Genomic DNA, 23,540 nt, shown 5'->3' on the forward strand with positions numbered 1-23,540 from the left:
TTGATGGTTGGAGGTTATCGATGGGAGGCGATCTGTGGCAGGTTGTCAGGGGGAGGTTGTCCAGGGGGATGGGAATTAGCTTAATGTAGCCGATAGGGGGAGGAGGGGGTAATGTTTGACGTTTCAGTCACTCAAGCAGGACCCTGGAGTCCAAAGGACAGGAACATCAGGTCTTTTAAAGGTATGCCTGTTGTCAACCTGGAATGATGGTTTTCTGTTTGAACAGCCACAAGTAACATATGTGCAGAGATCACAGCGTCTTCATGACATGGTAGAGAGAAATTATGGTGGAGAAGTGGCAGCGTCATTGAGCAGGATCTCCCACATACTTTTGCATCAGATCAGAAGATGCCACTTTTGTCTGCGAGTCAATCTGAGTGTCCACCATCTGACAAGAAGATCCCACTTCTGTCTCCTCATTCATTCTCTCAAACATCTCCTGTCCAGCAGAGAGTTCCTGCAAGGCTAAAACACCCAGAGTGTCCTGAGTGTTGTGTTGTCACTGAGCGTCCAGAGTGTTGTGTTGTCACTGAGCGTCCAGAGTGTTGTGAGTCCCATGCTGTGGAAGATGTGGAGGTTGGACAAGGGGAAATACTGGCAAGGAGTTTACCCAGCCCTTGTGAACACACAGATAGAGGCACATCAATGTCCAAGGTCATCTCTCAGTCAGATGTCAGGAACTGCGATGAAGATAGCGAGATCGGATGTAATTCGGGTGATATGGATGATGTCATATCTCAGACGGGTGGCGGAGGGGCAGATGCTGATCACCATTCTGGAACGAGGACAGCAGATCAGGTTGTTCCAGATGTCTCTCAGTCAGGGTGTTTTGTTAGAATAGTTCATGAGCAAACAGGATCTGAAAGTGTTGAGAATGACAATATTCTGATCTTGTCAAGGTGCATCACATCTGAAACAACAGATGATGTAGGGTGTGAGTCACAGGTAAATGTTCTACCTTGGGAGGTGAAACCTTGTATGGAAAACCAACCAGGAACCACAGGTGTGCAAGGCCAGCGTAATTGTCACCCTCAGTGTATGGGAGACCAGTGTAGTCATCAATATCGATGTAAGGAAGACCAGTGTAGTGTTCAACCTCTTTGTATGGAAGGCCAGTCCGCACTTGATGCCATTCATTCTTACAAACATGCTCCCAGGTAGCCAAACATGACACCTTTGAAGAATACCTGATGAACTTACCCCAAGAATGTGTGATTAGCAGTGGCCATGTTGTGTCCAGATCAGACACCTGTACAGCAGGTGTTCTGGGTGAAGGATGGACAAGTGATGATGCAGGAATGACCTTAGAACAGAGGGGAAGCAACATGGCAGATTCCTCAAATGCCCAGGGTCAGTGGCAACCAGACTCTGGAATCACCGCTGATGAGCAGATTCCAACTATAGAGACCGTTGAATGGCTGCCACAGAGGGGAGATATCTACTTGAAACTTGAGGACCTTCAACCGGTACAAGTTTCTCCAGAGCTGAGGCAAGTGAATGATGTCACCGGTGTTGGCCAGGGGATGAGGAGCATATTTGAAGAAGTTTACGACAGGGATGACTTGCTGCCGAGTTGTATGAATGCCTTCAGTGGAGACTTTTCACCAGCAAAAGATTACCTCAACCAGGACATGTTGCCGCCATGTGTCAAGTCTTGTCATCTGGAAGACCTGCTGTGGCCTGATGCTGCTGGGAGAGAAGATGCGAGGTTGCACTCCGAAGTTGAACTTCCATATGAGTACTGGGACACAGTGGAGGTGGAAACACCCCACATGGAAGGTGGCGACCAGCTGTTTGAGAGTGTATCTCCAGGGGTAGAGTTGCAGCAGGGTGTTGATCCTCAGCTCAGGGGAGCACGTGGGTATAATCCAAGATCTCGGCAAGTCCTCCACAATATTCATGAAGAACAAAGAGAGCATTTCATTTCAGAGTATTCAGGAGAGTTGGATACTTTTGAAAATACTTCATCTTTTAGAAACACACACGCGATGTTTAATGATTTAAGTAGAGAACACCCAGAATCACTCTTCGGACAGTGCCCCACCATGCTCTGTAGCCATACTGAAAGGTGGTCCTCACACACACGACAGTGCCCTGGGGAACATTTGTCATTGCTGGGAAGGAACAGTTTCTGTAAACAGGCATGCCAGACACAGGAGCTAAGTCAAGGTGCAAAGGCCACATCAAGACTACGGGATATGTTGCTGTGTGCTCATGATACTGCCAGCAGGATCTCTGATGGTCATCAACAGAACACAGATGTCTCCTACAACACCCACGTGTCCACCTCTTCTCTGCTGACTGATCCCCTGGTGAACCGAGGCCACTGTGGAGGCCAGGACAGTTCTGCAACAGATTCTCCAGTGCTGACTGAAGTTCAGAAAGAAATGGGGTACCGAGTGAAAAGGATTCTTGTGAAGCCGAGACAGCATTCTTCAGAAACTGAGATCCCACCACTCGAGATACGAGTGATTGAGAGCTTGTCACCTGCAACTATTGAAGGGAGTACACAATGTGCTACAGTGAGTCAGGTCATCGGCTGTACTTTCTCCTCAACTGTCCCGGACATGACAACCGGTAGGCACACACAGATGTCTTCTGAGTCCTGCAAGGGAGATGGAAGAGCTGCTACCATTGTTGCTGCTGCTGCTGCTACTGATGATGATGTTGGTGATGTTGAGGGAGGTGACCTGGATTCAGCCCTTGCATCACTAGCTGCTCAGTGTGAAGCCATGAGAACAAGGAAGAAAAAACAACCATCTGCTCCTTGTAAAGCAAGATCTGATGTTACGACTCGAACTGTGTACGACATGAAGAGGCCTTCATGCAGAGCCAGGCCCTGCTCCAGACCAATCCCATGTGAGACATCGAGGAGCAGAACAAACGTGAGAAACAACTGTGATACGTCCGGCAGCTGGAACCAGAAGGAGACATTCATGAAGAAAGAACATGAAATCTACAAGTCAGATGAAAACTGCCACTGGAAAGAACAAGGGCATGAACAGTTTGGGAAACAAACGTCAACAGTGACTGAAGTTCCCTTCAACACAACAGCTACAGGGGTCGGATTCCCCAGTTGCCGATCACCAACACATAAGAGGGAGAACATGGATATACAGCACACACACACACCAGGGTACCTTGCAGGGAACTGCCACGGCATGAGGCAAAGGAAGAAAGGGAAGAAATTATCAAAATTATCCTCAAGAGGACTACAGCTTTGCTCCTTTCTGTCCAGAGGCCATTCCTCCACCATTGTAAAGAATGTATCTGACCTTCACAGTCTCCAGCGGGGAAAGAGACCTCATGCTGTTAGGCTGAAAGTCTGTTCCACTGATACTGCAAGTGTTCCTCAACACTACTTAATGTCTAACCCGAGCCAAGGACATGTAGCATACAGTGTGCCACATAAAGAATATCACAGTTTGGAATCACCAAGAGAATCCAAATCCAGAAAGGTTGAAACTGTGGCAGTTTGTCCTGTTCGAGCGTCAGCTGAAGTTGTCCCGCTACCTCCCCCACCATTCAGCATACAGAGATGTGTGGAGGAGGCGGGGAGGATGGGTATCAAGAACAAGCTGGGTTACGGTAGGCATCGCGACACTCACCAGAGTGCCTCACACTCTCCTTGGTCTATGTCTGATATGGTAGCTACATGGTTAGCTTGTAATGCCCATTGCTACAAAATACTGAAGTATTTACTGCATTCTGCTGTGTAATGCTGAAGTATATACTGTACTCTATGTAATGCTGAAGTATATACTGTACTCTATGTAATGCTGAAGTATTTACTGTACTCTATGTAATGCTGAAGTATTTACTGTACTCTATGTAATGCTGAAGTATATACTGTACTCTATGTAATGCTGAAGTATTTACTGTACTCTATGTAATGCTGAAGTATATACTGTACTCTATGTAATGCTGAAGTATATACTGTACTCTATGTAATGCTGAAGTATATACTGTACTCTATGTAATGCTGAAGTATATACTGTACTCTATGTAATGCTGAAGTATTTCCTGTACTCTATGTAATGCTGAAGTATATACTGTACTCTATGTAATGCTGAAGTATTTCCTGTACTCTATGTAATGCTGAAGTATTTACTGTACTCTATGTAATGCTGAAGTATTTACTGTACTCTTCAATGTAATGCTGAATTATATACACTACAGTACTCTGCTATTCAATGCTGAAGTGTTTACTCAACTCTGCTAAATAATGCTGAAGTATTTACTGCACACTCATACTAAAGGCTGAAGCATATACTCTTCACTGTTATATTTTGCTGAAGCACGCTCTGGTGAGTTTGTAGCTCACTTACCGTCTCCTGATGGAAAGAGTGAATGATGCTCAGCTTGTGAATGTTGTGTGGTGTGCTGCAATAACTGTACTCTATGTTGTACTCCCTTGCACACTAAACTCAGCCTTTGTCACTGCTGTTCTCTTTACCTCCCTGTTCAGCAAACATTGTTGGCAAAGTACAGTTGTCAGATCAGAACACAGTGTATGGTGCTAGCCGGCTGTTCCCTCCACCACCCTGTGTTATGTCATGTGGTACATGTGAGGTTAGTGGAAATGTCACTTCAGGGAGTTTGTTTGAATTTAGGGCATGCATTTTCATTGTTCTGCAATTTTGTATATTTTGTTGATTTTATTTTTCATTTTAATGAATTGCTGCATCTTTTTCAAAGATTCTCAAGTCAAAAGGTTTAAAAAAGAAAATCTGAAGACATTTACTTCATATAGCTGACTATGTATTGTTCAAATTATTTCCGCTTGACTGTGGTGATGTCACTGACTGCAGACTGATGTGATAGATCTGTGATATCACTGACTACAGACTGATGAGATAGATCTGTGATGTCACTGACTACAGACTGATGAGATAGATCTGTGATGTCACTGACTACAGACTGATGTGATAGATCTGTGATGTCACTGACTACAGACTGATGTGATAGATCTGTGATGTCACTGACTACAGACTGATGTGATAGATCTGTGATGTCACTGACTACAGACTGATGTGATAGATCTGTGATGTCACTGACTACAGACTGTTGTGATAGATCTGTGATGTCACTGACTACAGACTGACTGTGATACTGATGTGATGTCACTGATAGATCTGTGATATCACTGACTACAGACTGATGTGATAGATCTGTGATGTCACTACAGACTACAGACTCTGTGATATCACTGACTACAGACTGATGTGATAGATCTGTGATGATCACTGACTACAGACTGATGTGATGTGATAGATCTGTGATCACTGACTACAGACTGATGTGATAGATCTGTGATGTCACTGACTACAGACTGATGTGATAGATCTGTGATGTCACTGACTACAGACTGATGTGATAGATCTGTGATGTCACTGACTACAGACTGTTGTGATAGATCTGTGATGTCACTGACTACAGACTGATGTGATAGATCTGTGATGTCACTGACTACAGACTGATGTGATAGATCTGTGATGTCACTGACTACAGACTGATGTGATAGATCTGTGATCTGACTGTGATGTCAGACTGACTGACAGACTGTGATGTGATAGATCTGATGTGTCTGTGATGTCACTGACTACAGACTGATGTGATAGATCTGTGATATCACTGACTACAGACTGATGTGATAGATCTGTGATGTCACTGACTACAGACTGATGTGATAGATCTGTGATATCACTGACTACAGACTGTTGTGATAGATCTGTGATGTCACTGACTACAGACTGAAGTGATAGATCTGTGATATCACCAACTACAGACTGATGTGATAGATCTGTGATATCACCAACTACAGACTGATGTGATATATCTGTGATATCACCAACTACAGACTGATGTGATATATCTGTGATATCACCAACTACAGACTGATGTGATATATCTGTGATATCACCAACTACAGACTGATGTGATATATCTGTGATATCACCAACTACAGACTGATGTGATAGATCTGTGATATCACCAACTACAGACTGATGTGATAGATCTGTGATATCACCAACTACAGACTGATGCGATAGATCTGTGATATCACCAACTACAGACTGTTGTGATATATCTGAGTTGTATGATCGCCAGGGAGTTGAGATTGATAGTACGATGTGCCGTTTGAGATTGACATCCAGTGATCGAGGGAAAATCAAGTATATTGGCGCTGTACAATTATTAGCATAATAGCATAATAATAATAATATCACTTACTACAGACTGTTGTAATATATCTGTTAACATGTTCCTGAAACATGTATTGGGCTGCTGCATGACTTTAAGTTGTTGTGGAAATGTGGCATCACGAGCCAGGACGGACTCAACATGACTTTGAGTTGTTGTGGAAATGTGGCATTACGAGCCAGGACGGACTCAACATGACTTTGAGTTGTTGTGGAAATGTGGCATCACGAGCCAGGACGGACTCAACATGACTTTGAGTTATTGTGGAAATGTGGCATCAAGAGCCAGGACGGACTCAACATGACTTTGTGTTGTTGTTGAAATGTGGCATGGACTAACACGAGCCAGGACGGACTCAACATGACTTTGTGTTATTGTGGAAATGTGGCATCACGAGCCAGGACGGACTCAACATGACTTTGGTGTTTGTGTTTCAATGTTTGACTCAGTGCATGAGCTCACAGTGAGCTAACATGGTTGTTTGATCAGTGTTTGTTCATGTGTTTGATGTTTCAGTTTATTTGTCATTTCAATATGTCCAAACATTGTTTGCAGATGTGTTTCAGTGATCGCCATGTTCATATTGCCATTATTACTCACCCGTTGAAGATATCACTGTTTAATAATTGTACAATGTTATTACACATTGTGTTTTTTATAACATCACGCGGTGCTGTACGTAGGACGTAAAACTGGTTTACAGTTATGACGTCACAATGCTAATACCTCAGTCACAATATTATTAGACCTTGCTTGACTTAGCGGAAAGCTGAGTCATCACACTCGTTGAATTCTTAGGAAAGAAGAAGTACTTTGCTCGATATTATTTTGCTAATGTTGGGTGAGTAATAAATAAAATACTAAACTATGTCCCGTGTAATACCATATTTATGAAACTCATGAATGGTATTGGTATCTAACTCGCTTTCGCTCGTTAGATACCAAACCATTCACTCGTTTCATAAATATGGTATTACACGGGACATCGTTTAGTATTCTCCATGTAATACAGGAGTTGGTTACACCAGAAATAATCATAACATATAACTTTGTTTTAACATCAACCAGTATTTCTATCGTAACTTATCCATGTGTCTGTCATGAGTTTACAAAAATAACAAGTAAATGAAGTAGTGTTAACACTTTATCTGTCCATTGAATGCCACACTTAACTTGAGCATGTGCTTACTTTGTCTTGCCAGTCTTCCCACAATTCCTTCAAGCCTGTGGACCCAGTCACCCTCCACAGGAAGTCGTCTGCTCAATCCTCCAAAAGTCTCAAGGAGAGACTAAAGAGAAAGAAAGAACTAGTGGAGCAGAAATTTAGGGGAGAGAGCAATGAAGAAAACAGCTTTGTTGAAAGGCAAGTTGAAAGTCAGATCTCATGTCATGAAGAAAGATGGACGAGTGGACGAGGCATCACGGAAGAAGAGCGGCAGGATGGAGGAGCATCCAAGGAAGAAAAGGATGGTTCGGCGTAGCAGCGTTAGGCTCAAGGAACTCACTAAAGCTATGAAAGCAAAGAACAAGAGGAGAAGAGTGATTGAGACTGAGGAAGAAGAAGTGACAATAACGCTCCCCCGTCCCAGTCGGCCAGTGGGGAGGAAGAGAAACTTTGCCCCTCGTCTTGTTGGAGGAAGTGGGGTGACAGATATGCCAAGATTTGTTCGAGAGGAAGAGGAGTTTCAAATGTACACTGATGACGATGACGATGATGATGAAGTGTCATTCGGGAAGGTGTCATCAACAGGCAGCAGGCCCGCTGAGTGTGAAGGAGAAGAAGGGGAAGAATTCAGGGAGGAAGAAGAAGGTGATCGGTATGAGGACACGAAGCTCCATCCAGACAGTGGTGGCATCTCCTGCCAAGATTGTAGCAAGTAAACGACTGTCAGCTGTGAAGAAGCTGCGGAAGGCCAAAGGAGATCAGATGATGCTGTCCAAGATCATTGAGAAGAGGAGGAGGCTGAAACAGGAGGATGGGAAGGGGGAGGCAACCAAGAGGGGGAGGAAGCCCACAGGTGAGCAGTCGAGGGGCACTGGAAGACGAAGGGTACTCACAGGTGGGCAGTCGGTAGAGGGGGCACAGGAAGACGAAGGGTACTCAAAGGTGGGTTGTCTGTAGAGAGGGTACAGGAAGACGAAGGGTACTCACAGGTGGGCAGTCGGTCGAGGGGGTACAGGAAGACGAAGGGTACTCCAAGGTGGGTTGTGTGTAGAGGGGGTACAGGAAGACGAAGGGTACTCACAGGTGGGCTGTCTGTAGAGGGGGTACAGGAAGACGGAGGGTACTCACAGGTGGGTTGTCTGTAGAGGGGGTACAGGAAGACGAAGGGTACTCACAGGTGGGTTGTCTCTGTAGGGGTACAGGAAGATGAAGGGTACTCACAGGTGGGCAGTCTCTGTAGAGGGGTACAGGAAGACGAAGGGTACTCACAGGTGGGTTGTCTGTAGAGGGGGTACAGGAAGACGGAAGGGTACTCACAGGTGGGTTGTCTGTAGAGGGGTACAGGAAGACGGAGGGTACTCACAGGTGGGTTGTCTGTAGAGGGGACACAGGAAGACGAAGGATACTCACAGGTGGGTTGTCTGTAGAGGGGGTACAGGAAGACGAAGGGTACTCACAGGTGGGTTGTCTGTAGAGGGGGCACAGGAAGACGAAGGGTACTCACAGGTGGGCTGTCTGTAGAGGGGGTACAGGAAGACGAAGGGTACTCACAGGTGGGCAGTCGGTAGAGGGGGCACAGGAAGACGAAGGGTACTCACAGGTGGGTTGTGTGTAGAGGGGGTACAGGAAAACGAAGGGATACTCACAGGTGGGCAGTCGGTAGAGGGGGCACAGGAAGACGAAGGGTACTCAAAGGTGGGTTGTCTGTAGAGGGGTACAGGAAGACGAAGGGTACTCACAGGTGGGCAGTCTGTAGAGGGGGTACAGGAAGACGAAGGGTACTCACAGGTGGGTTGTGTGTAGAGGGGGTACAGGAAGACGAAGGATACTCACAGGTGGGTTGTCTGTAGAGGGGGCACAGGAAGATGAAGGGTACTCACAGGTGGGCAGTCGGTAGAGGGGTACAGGAAGACGAAGGGTACTCACAGGTGGGTTGTCTGTAGAGGGGGTACAGGAAGACGAAGGGTACTCACAGGTGGGTTGTCTGTAGAGGGGGCACAGGAAGACGAAGGGTACTCACAGGTGGGCTGTCTGTAGAGGGGGTACAGGAAGACGAAGGGTACTCACAGGTGGGCAGTCGGTAGAGGGGGTACAGGAAGACGAAGGGTACTCACAGGTGGGCAGTTGGTAGGGGGTACAGGAAGACGAAGGGTACTCACAGGTGGGCAGTCGGTAGAGGGGTCACAGGAAGACGAAGGGTACTCACAGGTGGGCAGGCAGTCAGTTCAGTGGAGGGGATAGTGGAGACAAAATTCACAGGTTTTTCAGTCAATCATTGAACGAGTGATTCGGGAAACAGGGAAGGTGATAGGTAGACAGGGTACTCAGAGGTGGGCTGTCCCTGGTCAGGGGGTGGGGACAGGAAGACAGGGAGTACACACATGGTTGGTCAATCAGTGAAGGAAGGAGGGGACAGGAAGACGTAGAGAACCGACAGGTAGGCAGTCGGGAGGGGAAGGGGGTTACAGAAAGATGAAGGGAACATTCATATTTTCAGTTAATCAGTGTTGATAGTGGAGATGTTGGTTGGGAGAGATGCTTACAAGTTTGAAAGAGTCATGGCAACTATCTTCCAGGTTCAAAGAAACTTGGCAATCCTGAGAAACAGAGTCGGTCCGACTCAGCCCTGAAGGCTGACCTGTCCACTCTGATGGAGGTCCCGACATTCCGCCCTTCAGAGGAGGAGTTCCGTGACCCCATCCAGTACATTGAGAGTATCCGAGCAGCAGGCTGAGCCGTACGGCATGTGTCAGATCATTCCCCCCTCCAGCTGGAAGGTATTAATGAGCATTTAGGGAGTTATATGGTCCTCCCAGCAGGGTGTTGGATCATTCAGTCCCGAAACAGGGTGTTGGACCATCCTCCAGTAGCTGGGTGTTGGACCATCCTCGAGTAGCAGGGTGTCAGATCATTCTATAGAAGCACAGTATTAGACCATTTTCCTAAAGCAGGGTGTGAGACCATTTTCCTAAAGCAGGGTGTTAGACCATTTTCCTAAAGCAGGGTGTTAGACCATTTTCCTAAAGCAGGGTGTTAGACCATTTTCCTAAAGCAGGGTGTTAGACCATTTTCCTAAAGCAGGCCATGTAGCATCAGCAAGGAAATGTAACGTCTATTGTGTGTTCCAGTGTGAAAGTAAGATCAACGAAGACATGAGATTCACAGCCCAGGTTCAGCTTGTACACAAGTTATACAAGAGGTGAGTAGTATTTGAGCTTCCGTACTGTTCAGTGAGGCATTCCCTGGTGGATATGTGCTACTGTGTTAATCCTTCCAGCCAAACGTCATCTCCTGTACGTGTTGTGACAGGTGGGGCCCTAATAGCCAGTTCACAGCCTCCGCCAACAAGCACCTGGACGCCATTGGGGCCAATCTTGAGCCGTCGCCCCAGGTATGTTCTGACTGTCCTACATCCCTAGGTATGTTTTGACTGTCCTACATCCCCAGGTATGTTCTGACTGTCCTACATCCCACGGTATGTTTTTTACTGTCCTACATCCCCAGGTATGTTCTGACTGTCCTACATCCCCAGGTATGATCTGACTGTCCTACATTCCCAGGTATGTTCTGACTGTCCTACATCCCCAGGTATGACCTGATGTCCTACATCCCCAGGTGTGATCTGACTGTCCTACATCCCCAGGTATGTTCTGACTGTCCTACATCCCCAGGTATGTTCTGACTGTCCTACATCCCCAGGTATGTTCTGACTGTCCTACATCCCCAGGTATGACCTGACTGTCCTACATCCCCAGGTGTGATCTGACTGTCCTACATCCCCAGGTATTTTGACTGTCCTACATCCCCAGGTATTTTCTGACTGTCCTACATCCCCAGGTATGTTTTTACTGTCCTACATCCCCAGGTATGATCTGACTGTCCTACATCCCCAGGTATGTTCTGAGTGTCCTACATCCCCAGGTGTGATCTGACTGTCCTACATCCCCAGGTATGTTCTGACTGTCCTACTTCCCAGGTATGACCTGAGTGTCCTACATCCCCAGGTATGTTCTGACTGTCCTACATCCCCAGGTATGTTCTGACTGTCCTCCCCAGGTATGACCTGAGTGTCCTACATCCCCAGGTGTGATCTGTCTGTCCTACATCCCCAGGTATGTTCTGACTGTCCTCCCCAGGTATGTCCTGAGTGTCCTTCATCCCCAGATGTGAGCTGACTGTCCTACATCCCCAGGTGTGTTCTGACTGTCCTACATCCCCAGGTGTGTTCTGACTGTCCTACATCCCCAGGTATGTTCTGACTGTCCACATCCCCAGGTATGACCAGAGTGTCCTACATCCCCAGGTGTGATCTGACTGTCCTACATCCCCAGGTATGATCTGACTGTCCTACATCCCCAGGGTGTGACTGTGATCTGACTGTCCTACATCCCCAGGTATGATCTGACTGTCCTACATCCCCAGGTATCTGACTGTCCCAGGTGTGTTCTGACTGTCCTACATCCCCAGGTGTGTTCTGACTGTCCTACATCCCCAGGTGTTCTGACTGTCCTACATCCCCAGGTATGTGATCCTACATCCCCAGGTATGTTCTGACTGTCCTACATCCCCAGGTATGATCTGACTGTCCTACATCCCCAGGTATGTTCTGACTGTCCTACCCCACATCCCCAGGTCCTACATGGTCTGACTGTCCTACATCCCCAGGTATGTTCTGACTGTCCTACATCCCCAGGTATGTATGACCTGACTGTCCTACATCCCCAGGTGTGATCTGACTGTCCTACATCCCCAGGTATGTTCTGACTGTCCTACATCCCCAGGTATGTTCTGACTGTCCTACTGTCCCCCAGGTGTGATCTGACTGTCCCTCCCCAGGTCCCCAGGTATACATTCTGAGGTGTCCTGACTGTCCTACATCCCCCAGGTGTGATCTGACTGTCCTACATCCCCAGGTGTGATCTGACTGTCCTACTTCCCAGGTATGTTCTGACTGTCCTACTTCCCAGGTATGTTCTGACTGTCCTACTTCCCAGGTATGTTCTGACTGTCCTACATCCCCAGGTATGTTCTGACTGTCCTACATCCCCAGGTATACCATTCACTGGCCTACTCCCTCAGGTATGTTCAGGTGTGATCAGATTAATTCTTTTCAACTTTTGACATAGAAACTCCCAACTGAAATTATGCATAGCGCCTGTGACTAGCAGTTGATGATTTTGCAGATTGGGGGAGTTGAGGTTGACCTGTGCAAGTTATCACGGACAATCCTGGAGTTTGGTGGGATGCAGAACGTGGTTGACAAGAGGAAGTGGGTGAAGATAGCGGACGCCATGAAGATCCCCAAACTGGTGAGTCCAGTTTCTCACAGGATGACTGCTGCACCATGTGTTTGGTTTCTGCTGGTATCATGATGGATATAAATAAACTGAACAAAAACGTCCCAGTTTAGGAACAGTTGTTTTCATGGGGTGTTTTTGAGTGAAGACAGAGCTCAAAATTTCATAAGAATATTCCCTAAAATATTCATGATTCTGAAATAAATTTGTCTACTATGTATCAGATATATTTGGCTGTGGTTTTTTTGTATTGGATTAGTACGTGCTCAATGAATTAAACCAAGATTAACTACTGATGTTCTGATATGGCTTTTTGTCTGCCATGAATGAACATTCAGATGAAGTTTCACATGTGTATTCTCAAGGAACCTTAATTGTTTGTATGATTACACAATGCCATTTAGACAGTGGTTCAATGCAACATATGTTATGTTTTGGATTACACTTTCTTCGTAAATTACAAATTCTAGTACTTTTTGGGGTTGAGTCCCATCCAGGATTCAAACCCACACCCTCAGAGTCAGGCACCAAGTCGCCAGCACACAAAGAGAGCCACCTAACACTCTAAGGTGTGGGTTTGAATCCCGGATGGGACTCAACCCCCAAAAAGTACTAGAATTTGTACTTTACGAAGAAAGTGTAATCCCAAATATAACATATGTTGTGGTTTGTATTGGTTACTTGACTGGATTATTGCCCCCCAGGCCCAGGACCGAGGGATGCGTCTGTACGACGTGTACTGCAAGTACCTGCTGCCCTACGACACTCTGTCCATGGACGAGAAGACGTGTCTGGAGCAGTCAGTCATGTCGGAGAGGCAGAGGAAGGAGAAATCAGGGAAGGGGGAAGACGAGGAGGCTATTGTCAAGGTGAGACGTTGACAGGTGCAAGGACTGTTTCACTAACCCAACTGGGAGACAGGGAGAGGGGTACATCCTCAAGGTGACACGTTGACAGGTGCAAAGTCTGTTTCACTAACCCAACTGGGAGACAGGGGGAGGGGTACATCCTCAAGGTGAGACACTGACAGGTGCAAAGTCTGTTTCACTAACCCAACTGGGAGACAGGGAGAGGGGTACATCCTCAAGGTGAGACACTGACAGGTGCAAAGTCTATTTCACTAACCCAACTGGGAGACAGGGGGAGGGGTACACCCTCAAGGTGACACGTTGACAGGTGCAAGGACTGTTTCACTAACCCGACAGGGAGAGGGGTACACCCTCAAGGTGACACGTTGACAGGTGCAAAGTCTGTTTCACTAACCCAACTGGGAGACAGGGAGAGGGGTACACCCTCAAGGTGAGACACTGACAGGTGCAAAGTCTGTTTCACTAACCCAACTGGGAGACAGGGAGAGGGGTACACCCTCAAGGTGACACGTTGACAGGTGCAAGGACTGTTTCACTAACCCGACAGGGAGAGGGGTACACCCTCAAGGTGACACGTTGACAGGTGCAAAATCTGTTTCACTAACCCAACTGGGAGACAGGGAGAGGGGTACATCCTCAAGGTGAGACATTGACAGGTGCAAAGTCTGTTTCACTAACCCAACTGGGAGACAGGGTGAGGGGTACATCCTCAAGGTGAGACACTGACAGGTGCAAAGTCTGTTTCACTAACCCAACTGGGAGACAGGGAGAGGGGTACATCCTCAAGGTGAGACATTGACAGGTGCAAAGTCTGTTTCACTAACCCAACTGGGAGACAGGGAGAGGGGTACACCCTCAAGGTGAGAAGTTGACAGGTGCAAGGACTGTTTCACTAACCCAACTGGGAGACAGGGAGAGGTGCAAAATCTGGGTACACCCTCAAGGTGAGAAGTTGACAGGTGCAAGGACTGTTTCACTAACCCAACTGGGAGACAGGGAGAGGGGTACATCCTCAAGGTGAGACGTTGATGATGTATTTCAACTTTCATTGTTTTCAGGGCAAATCAAACCCACTGAGCACTTTCAACAGGGTTGCAAGAAATGTGCGCTCCATGTGGTTTAAAGATGAACCTACTCCAGAACAAGTTGAGGTGAGATATTGAGTCAGTCCCCCGACACACACACACACACACACACACACACACACAGTACATGAATAGTGTGAATGATGTAGTACATTGTTCCAGTGTGAATACTGATATAGTACATTGTTCCAGTGTGAATACTGATATAGTACATTGTTCCAGTGTGAATACTGATATAGTACATTGTTCCAGTGTGAATACTGATATAGTACATTGTTCCAGTGTGAATACTGATATAGTACATTGTTCCAGTGTGAATACTGATATAGTACATTGTTCCAGTGTGAATACTGATATAGTACATTGTTCCAGTGTGAATACTGATATAGTACATTGTTCCAGTGTGAATACTGATATGGTACATTGTTCCATTGTGAATACTGATATAGTACATTGTTCCAGTGTGAATACTGATATAGTACATTGTTCCAGTGTGAATACTGATATGGTACATTGTTCCAGTGTGAATACTGATATAGCACATTGTTCCAGTGTGAATACTGATATAGCACATTGTTCCAGTGTGAATACTGATATAGTACATTGTTCCAGTGTGAATACTGATATAGCACATTGTTCCAGTGTGAATACTGATATAGCACATTGTTCCAGTGTGAATACTGATATAGCACATTGTTCCAGTGTGAATACTGATGTGGTACATTGTTCCAGTGTGAATACTGATATAGCACATTGTTCCAGTGTGAATACTGATATAGTACATTGTTCCAGTGTGAATACTGATATAGTACATTGTTCCAGTGTGAATACTGATGTGGTACATTGTTCCAGTGTGAATACTGATGTGGTACATTGTTCCAGTGTGAATACTGATGTGGTACATTGTTCCAGTGTGAATACTGATGTGGTACATTGTTCCAGTGTGAATACTGATGTAGTACATTGTTCCAGTGTGAATACTGATGTGGTACATTGTTCCAGTGTGAATACTGATATAGCACATTGTTCCAGTGTGAATACTGATATAGCACATTGTTCCAGTGTTGATTCACATTGTTGTGAATACTGATATAGCACATTGTTCCAGTGTGAATACTGATGTGGTACATTGTTCCAGTGTGAATACTGATGTGGTACATTGTTCCAGTGTGAATACTGATGTGGTACATTGTTCCAGTGTGAATACTGATATAGTACATTGTTCCAGTGTGAAATACTGATGTGGTACATTGTTCCAGTGTGAATACTGATATAGTACATTGTTCCAGTGTGAATACTGATATGGTACATTGTTCCAGTGTGAATACTGATATAGTACATTGTTCCATTGTGAATACTGATATAGTACATTGTTCCAGTGTGAATACTGATATGGTACATTGTTCCAGTGTGAATACTGATGTGGTACATTGTTCCAGTGTGAATACTGATATGGTACATTGTTCCAGTGTGAATACTGATATGGTACATTGTTCCAGTGTGAATACTGATATAGTACATTGTTCCAGTGTGAATACTGATATAGTACATTGTTCCAGTGTGAATACTGATGTGGTACATTGTTCCAGTGTGAATACTGATGTGGTACATTGTTCCAGTGTGAATACTGATATGGTACATTGTTCCAGTGTGAATACTGATATAGTACATTGTTCCAGTGTGAATACTGATATAGTACATTGTTCCAGTGTGAATACTGATGTGGTACATTGTTCCAGTGTGAATACTGATATAGTACATTGTTCCAGTGTGAATACTGATATGGTACATTGTTCCAGTGTGAATACTGATATAGTACATTGTTCCAGTGTGAATACTGATGTAGTACATTGTTCCAGTGTGAATACTGAATACTGATATAGTACATTGTTACATTGTTCCATTGTGAATACTGATATAGTACATTGTTCCAGTGTGAATACTGGAGACTGGTTGAGGGTCGCAGCAACCATGTAGCGGTGCAGTGTGGCCATGTCAGCACCAGCACCCAGGGGTCGGGCTTCCCCAGCAAGAAGGACAGTCCTTACGCCAGGTATGTACAGGTGTGTGAGACTTGGGGAAACACCTGGAGGTTGGGCTTCACCAGCAAAAAGGCCAATCCTTACGCCGGGTATGTACAGGTGTGTCAGGTGTGGTGAAAGACTTGGGCTTCCCAAGGACACCTGGAGGTATGTACAGGGTTGAGACTTGGGCAAAAGCCGGAGGTTGGGCTTCACCAGCAAAAAGGACGATCCTTACGACTGGTGTGTACAGGTGTGTCAGATGTGGTGAAATACCCCTGGATTGGGCTTCCCCAGTCAGGACAGTCCTCACGCCAGGTATGTACAGGTGTGACACGTGGGGAAACAAACACCCAGGGGTCGGGCTTCCCCAGTTAGGACAGTCCTTACACCAGGTATGTACAGGTGTGTGAGACTTGGGGAAACACCCGGAGGTTGGGCTTCACCAGCAAAAAGGACAATCCTCACGCCTGGTGTGTACAGGTGTGTCAGATGTGGTGAAATACCCGTGGATTGGGCTTCCCCAGTCAGGACAGTCCTTACGCCAGGTATGTACAGGTGTGACACGTGGGGAAACAAACACCCAGGGGTCGGGCTTCCCCATTAAGGACAGTCCTTACACCAGGTATGTACAGGTGTGTCAGATGTGGGGAAACACCCAGGGGTCGGGCTTCCCCAGTAAGGACAGTCCTTACGCCAGGTATGTACAGGTGTGTCAGATGTGGGGAAACACCCAGGGGTCGGGCTTCCCCAGTAAGGACAGTCCTTACGCCAGGCATGTACAGGTGTGTCAGATGTGGGGAAACACCAAGGGGTCGGGCTTCCCCAGTAAGGACAGTCCTTAAGCCAGGTATGTACAGGTGTGTCAGATGTGGGGAAACACCCAGGGGTCGGGCTTCCCCAGTAAGGACAATCCTTACGCCAGGCATGTACAGGTGTGTCAGATGTGGGGAAACACCCAGGGGTCGGGCTTCCCCAGTAAGGACAATCCTTACGCCAGGCATGTACAAGTGTGTCAGATGTGGGGAAACACCCTGGGGTCGGGCTTCCCCAGTAAGGACAGTCCTTACACCAGGCATGTACAGGTGTGTCAGATGTGGGGAAACACCCAGGGGTCGGGCTTCCCCAGTAAGGACAGTCCTTATGCCAGGTATGTACAGGTGTGTCAGATGTGGGGAAACACCCATGGGTCGGGCTCCCCCAGTAAGGACAGTGCTTACGCCAGGTATGTACAGGTGTGTCAGATGTGGGGAAACACCCTGGGGTCGGGCTTCCCCATTAAGGACAGTCCTTAAGCCAGGTATGTACAGGTGTGTCAGATGTGGGGAAACACCCTGGGGTCGGGCTTCCCCATTAAGGACAGTCCTTACGCCAGGTATGTACAGGTGTGTCAGATGTGGGGAAACACTTACTTCCACATTGTTACACTTCGAAATCGGTGAGTGAAGGAGATTAATCGTGGCCTTGCCTTGGGGGCGTGGTGGGCGAGCTGTCAAAGGCGCCAGGCTAGTGATCCAGCGATCTGGAGGTGCCGGGATCAAGCCCACCTGTGACCGGGTGTAAAAACTTTGTTGTGGGTACAGCAAACACCCAGTTGTGGGTACAGCAATGTACAGTTAAACTTGGACAAAGTACTGTGACTATGTGTCCCAGTCCACCCAGCTGTGAATGGGTACCCCGTAAGGATGGGATAGCCACATTAACTCAGTGCGCCTAGTGGCTGCAAGAGTTGTATGCTGCCCAGGGAGTTGAGATTGATAGTACGATGTGCTGTTAGAGATTGACATCCAATGATCGAGGGAAAAGCAAAGCACTTTGAGCAGCTGAGCTTGATATTGGAGTTATACAAATGTTAGCATAATGATAAATAATGATTGTCTTGGCAGGCATAGCTGGAATCTCAACAACCTGTCTGAAAACCCCAAGTGCATTCTCAGGTGCTTAGGACCAGTCTCAGGTGAGCTATCATTGTTATCCCCCGCAACGCGTTTTGCGGGGGGTATAAAAATGGACTCCGTCCGTGCATGCGTCCGTCCGTCCGTGCATGCGTCCGTCCGTCCGTGCACATTTGTCTTTGCATGAGCAGAACTCTAAAACTGTTTAATATTTCTTTACCAAACTTAGCACATAGATTGGTCTGGTGGTGTAATGGTGCCTTTTGGTAGGTTTGGAATTCTGAATAAAGTATTTTTGGCATTTCCATGGCAACAAGTTTGACTTAGATTGAAATTAGTGGTAGTGCTCTTTTCCGGAGCAGAACTCTAAAACCGTTCACTATTTCTACACCAAACTTGGCACATAGATTGGTCTGGTGGTGTACTGGTTCCTTTTTGGTAGTTTTGGAATTCTGAATAAAATATTTTTGGCGTTTCCATGGCAACAAGTTTGACTAAAACAGAAATTAGTGGTAGTGCACTTTTCCGGAGCAGAACTCTAAAACCATCCAATGTTATTTCACCAAACTTGGCACATACATAGATCTGGTGGTGTACTGGTGCTTTTTGGTAGTTTTGGAATTCAGAATAAAATATTTTTGGCATTTCCATGGCAACAAGTTTGACATAGACTGAAATTGGTGATAGTGCTCCTTTCTGGAGCAGAACTTTAAAAACCTTTCAATACTCTCCTTCCACTTTTCTGTATACACACCTAAATATTTGACATAATCATGACTCGTAGACATAATCATGAAGAGTATTTTGCCATTGCAGGGGACATTGATTACTTTGTCTTGTTAAACATCATTAAGTACTGTCATGTGAAGATTTGACTATGGCCGACATTGATCAGCTACGGATCTGTAAATAATATGTGTGTTTATGTGGCCTTTACATGATTGTAGGACTACAAGTTTTGTGACAAGTACTTGTGTGTTTCAGGTGCTACTATCCCAACTCTACACATCGGCATGCTGTTTGCCACGTCCTGCTGGTGTACTGACGTCCATCACCTGCCTTACATACAGTACCTCCACACAGGGGCCGACATTGTCTGGTAGGTTTTACCTCCATGCAGGGGCCGACATTGTCTGATACCTCCACACAGGGGCCAACATTGTCTGGTAGGTTGTACCACCACACAGGGGCCGACATTGTCTGGTACCTCAACACAGGGGCCGACATTGTCTGGTACCTCAACACAGGGGCCGACATTGTCTGGTAGGTTGTACCTCTACACTGGGGCTGACATTGTCTTGTACCACAACACAGGGGCCGACACTGTCTGGTAGGTTGTACCTCCACACAGGGGCCGACATTGTCTGTTAGATTGTACCTCCACACAGGGGCCGACATTGTCTGGTACCTCCACACAGGGGCCGACATTGTCTGGTACCTCATCACAGGGGCCGACATTGTCTGGTAGGTTGTACCTCTACACTGGGGCTGACATTGTCTTGTACCACAACACAGGGGCCACATTGTCTGTTAGGTTGTACCTCCACACAGGGGCCGACATTGTCTGGTAGGTTGTACCTCCACACAGGGGCCGACATGGTCTGGTACCACAACACAGGGGCCGACATTGTCTGGTAGGTTGTACCTCCACACAGGGGCCGACATTGTCTGGTAGGTTGTACCTCCACACAGGGGCCGACATGGTCTGGTACCACAACACAGGGGCGGACATTGTCTGGTAGGTTGTACCTCCACACAGGGGCCGACATTGTCTGGTAGGTTGTACCTCCACACAGGGGCCGACATTGTCTGGTACCACAACACAGGGGCCGACATTGTCTGGTAGGTTGTACCTCCACACAGGGGCCGACATTGTCTGGTAGGTTGTACCTCCACACAGGGGCCGACATTGTCTGGCACCTCCACACTGGGGCCGACATTGTCTGTTAGATTGTAACTCCACACAGGGGCCGACATTGTCTGGTAGGTTGTACCTCCACACAGGGGCCGACATTGTCTGGTAGGTTGTACCTCCACACAGGGGCCGACATTGTCTGGTAGGTTGTACCTCCACACAGGGGCCGACATTGTCTGGTAGGTTGTACCTCCACACAGGGGCCGACATTGTCTGTTAGGTTGTACCTCCACACAGGGCCGACATTGTCTTGTCTTGTACCACCACACAGGGGCCGACATTGTCCTAGTACCACCACACAGGGCCGACATTGTCTGGTAGGTTGTACCTCCACACAGGGGCCGACATTGTCTGGTAGGGTTGTACCTCCACACAGGGGCCGACATTGTCTTGTACCACAACACAGGGGCCGACATTGTCTGGTACCTACCAACACAGGGCCACACTTGTACCTCCGACACACCTCCCGACATTGTCTGGTAGGTTGTACCTCCACACAGGGGCCGACATTGTCTGGTAGGTTGTACCTCCACACAGGGGCCGACATTGTCTGGTAGGTTGTACCACCACACAGGGGCCGACATAGTCATAGTTAGGTTGTACCACCACACAGGGGCCGACATTGTCTGGTAGGTTGTACCTCCACACAGGGGCCGACATTGTCTTAGGTTGTACCAACACAGGGCCCGACATTGTCTGGTAGGTTGCTACCTCCACACAGGGGCCGACATTGTCTGGTAGGTTGTACCTCCACACAGGGACCGACATTGTTGTCTTGTACCTCCACACAGGGGCCGACATTGTCTTGTAGGTTGTACCACCACACAGGGGCCGACATTGTCTGGTAGGTTGTACCTCCACACAGGGGCCGACATTGTCTGGTAGGTTGTACCACCACACAGGGCCGACATTGTCTTGTCTTGTACCACCACACTGGGGCCGACATTGTCTGGTAGGTTGTACCTCCACACAGGGTACCTCCACACAGGGGCGACATTGTCTGGTAGGTTGTACTCCACACAGGGGCCGACATTGTCTGTTGTACCACAACACAGGGGCCGACATTGTCTGGTAGGTTGTACCACAACACAGGGGCCGACATAGTCTTGTACCTCCACACAGGGGGGACATTGTCTGGTACCTCCACACAGGGGCGACATTGTCTGGTAGGTTGTACCACCACACAGGGGCCGACATTGTCTGGTAGGTTGTACCACCACCACACAGGGGCCGACATTGTCTGGTAGGTTGTACCACCACACAGGGGCCGACATTGTCTGGTAGGTTGTACCTCCACACAGGGGCCGACATTGTCTGGTGGGTTGTACCTCCACACAGGGCCGACATTGTCTGGTAGGTTGTACCACCACACAGGGGCCGACATTGTCTGGTAGGTTGTACCTCCACACAGGGGCCGACATTGTCTGGTAGGTTGTACCTCCACACAGGGGCCGACATTGTCTGGTAGGTTGTACCACCACACAGGGTACCACAACACAGGGGCCGACATTGTCTGTTAGGTTGTACCTCCACACAGGGGCCGACATTGTCTGGTAGGTTGTACCTCCACACAGGGGCCGACATTGTCTGGTAGGTTGTACCTCCACACAGGGGCCGACATTGTCTGGTAGGTTGTACCTCCACACAGGGGCCGACATTGTCTGTTAGGTTGTACCTCCACACAGGGGCCGACATTGTCTGGTACCTCCACACAGGGGCCGACATTGTCTGGTAGGTTGTACCTCCACACAGGGGCCGACATTGTCTGGTACCTCCACACTGGGGCCGACATTGTCTGGTACCTACCACACACAGGGGCCGACATTGTAGGTTGTACCACCACACAGGGGCCGACATTGTCTGTTAGGTTGTACCTCCACACCACACACAGTCTGGTACCTCTACACAGGGGCCGACATTGTCTGGTAGGTTGTACCACCACACAGGGGCCGACATTGTCTGTTAGGTTGTACCTCCACACAGGGGCCGACATTGTCTGTTAGGTTGTACCTCCACACAGGGGCCGACATTGTCTGGTAGGTTGTACCTCCACACAGGGCCGACATTGTCTGGTACCACAACACAGGGGCCGACATTGTCTGGTAGGTTGTACCTCCACACAGGGGCCGACATTGTCTGGTAGGTTGTACCTCCACACAGGGGTTGTACCCTCCACACCCGACATGGTCTGGTACCACAACACAGGGGCCGACATTGTCTGGTAGGTTGTACCTCCACACAGGGGCCGACATTGTCTGGTAGGTTGTACCTCCACACAGGGGCCGACATTGTCTGGTACCACCACACAGGGGCCGACATTGTCTGTTAGGTTGTACCTCCACACAGGGGCCGACATTGTCTGGTAGGTTGTACCTCCACACAGGGGCCGACATTGTCTGGTAGGTTGTACCACCACACAGGGGCCGACATTGTCTGGTAGGTTGTACCTCCACACAGGGGCCGACATTGTCTGTTAGATTGTACCTCCACACAGGGCCGACATTGTCTGGTAGGTTGTACCTCCACACAGGGGCCGACATTGTCTGGTAGGTTGTACCTCCACACAGGGGCCGACATTGTCTTGTACCACAACACAGGGGCCGACATTGTCTGGTAGGTTGTACCTCCACACTGGGGCCGACATTGTCTGGTAGGTTGTACCTCCACACAGGGGCCGACATTGTCTTGTACCACAACACAGGGGCCGACATTGTCTGGTACCACAACACAGGGGCCGACATTGTCTGGTAGGTTGTACCTCGACACAGGTGCCGACATTGTCTGGTATGTTGTACCTCCACACAGGGGCCGACATTGTCTTGTACCACAACACAGGGGCCGACATTGTCTGGTACCTCAACACTGGGGCCGACATTGTCTGGTAGGTTGTACCTCCACACAGGGGCCGACATTGTCTGGTAGGTTGTACCTCCACACAGGGGCCGACATTGTCTGGTAGGTTGTACCTCCACACAGGGGCCGACATAGTCTGGTACCACAACACAGGGGCCGACATTGTCTGGTAGGTTGTACCTCCACACAGGGGCCGACATTGTCTTGTACCACAACACAGGGACGGACATTGTCTG

At 47.8% G+C, this 23,540-nt stretch overlaps 1 protein-coding gene and 1 long non-coding RNA gene across 3 annotated transcripts in view; both read left to right on the top strand.

The window, feature by feature from the left end:
* LOC124272944 (protein Jumonji-like) overlaps positions 1 to 23,540 on the top strand; it is a 48,861-nt gene that overhangs the window by 20,776 nt on the left and 4,545 nt on the right. The window contains 12 exon segments of the mRNA XM_046708186.1: positions 7,407 to 7,679; positions 7,856 to 8,222; positions 9,946 to 10,097; positions 10,099 to 10,146; positions 10,498 to 10,568; positions 10,679 to 10,760; positions 12,553 to 12,678; positions 13,371 to 13,535; positions 14,594 to 14,686; positions 16,555 to 16,673; positions 18,528 to 18,598; positions 19,521 to 19,635. Of these exon segments, the coding sequence (XP_046564142.1) occupies positions 7,407 to 7,679; positions 7,856 to 8,222; positions 9,946 to 10,097; positions 10,099 to 10,146; positions 10,498 to 10,568; positions 10,679 to 10,760; positions 12,553 to 12,678; positions 13,371 to 13,535; positions 14,594 to 14,686; positions 16,555 to 16,673; positions 18,528 to 18,598; positions 19,521 to 19,635 (1,682 nt within the window).
* LOC124272945 lies at positions 11,420 to 12,095 on the top strand. Of its 2 annotated transcripts, none has more exons than XR_006897500.1 (3): positions 11,420 to 11,453; positions 11,913 to 11,968; positions 12,035 to 12,095. It is a non-coding gene; the product is annotated as an uncharacterized LOC124272945 (long non-coding RNA). The 2 variants fall into 2 exon arrangements; XR_006897501.1 differs by lacking the exon at positions 11,420 to 11,453 and adding an exon at positions 11,752 to 11,791.

Source organism: Haliotis rubra, unplaced genomic scaffold, assembly GCF_003918875.1.
Source record: "Haliotis rubra isolate DU_JTF1 unplaced genomic scaffold, ASM391887v1 Scf1747, whole genome shotgun sequence".
Classification (NCBI taxonomy): domain Eukaryota; kingdom Metazoa; phylum Mollusca; class Gastropoda; order Lepetellida; family Haliotidae; genus Haliotis; species Haliotis rubra.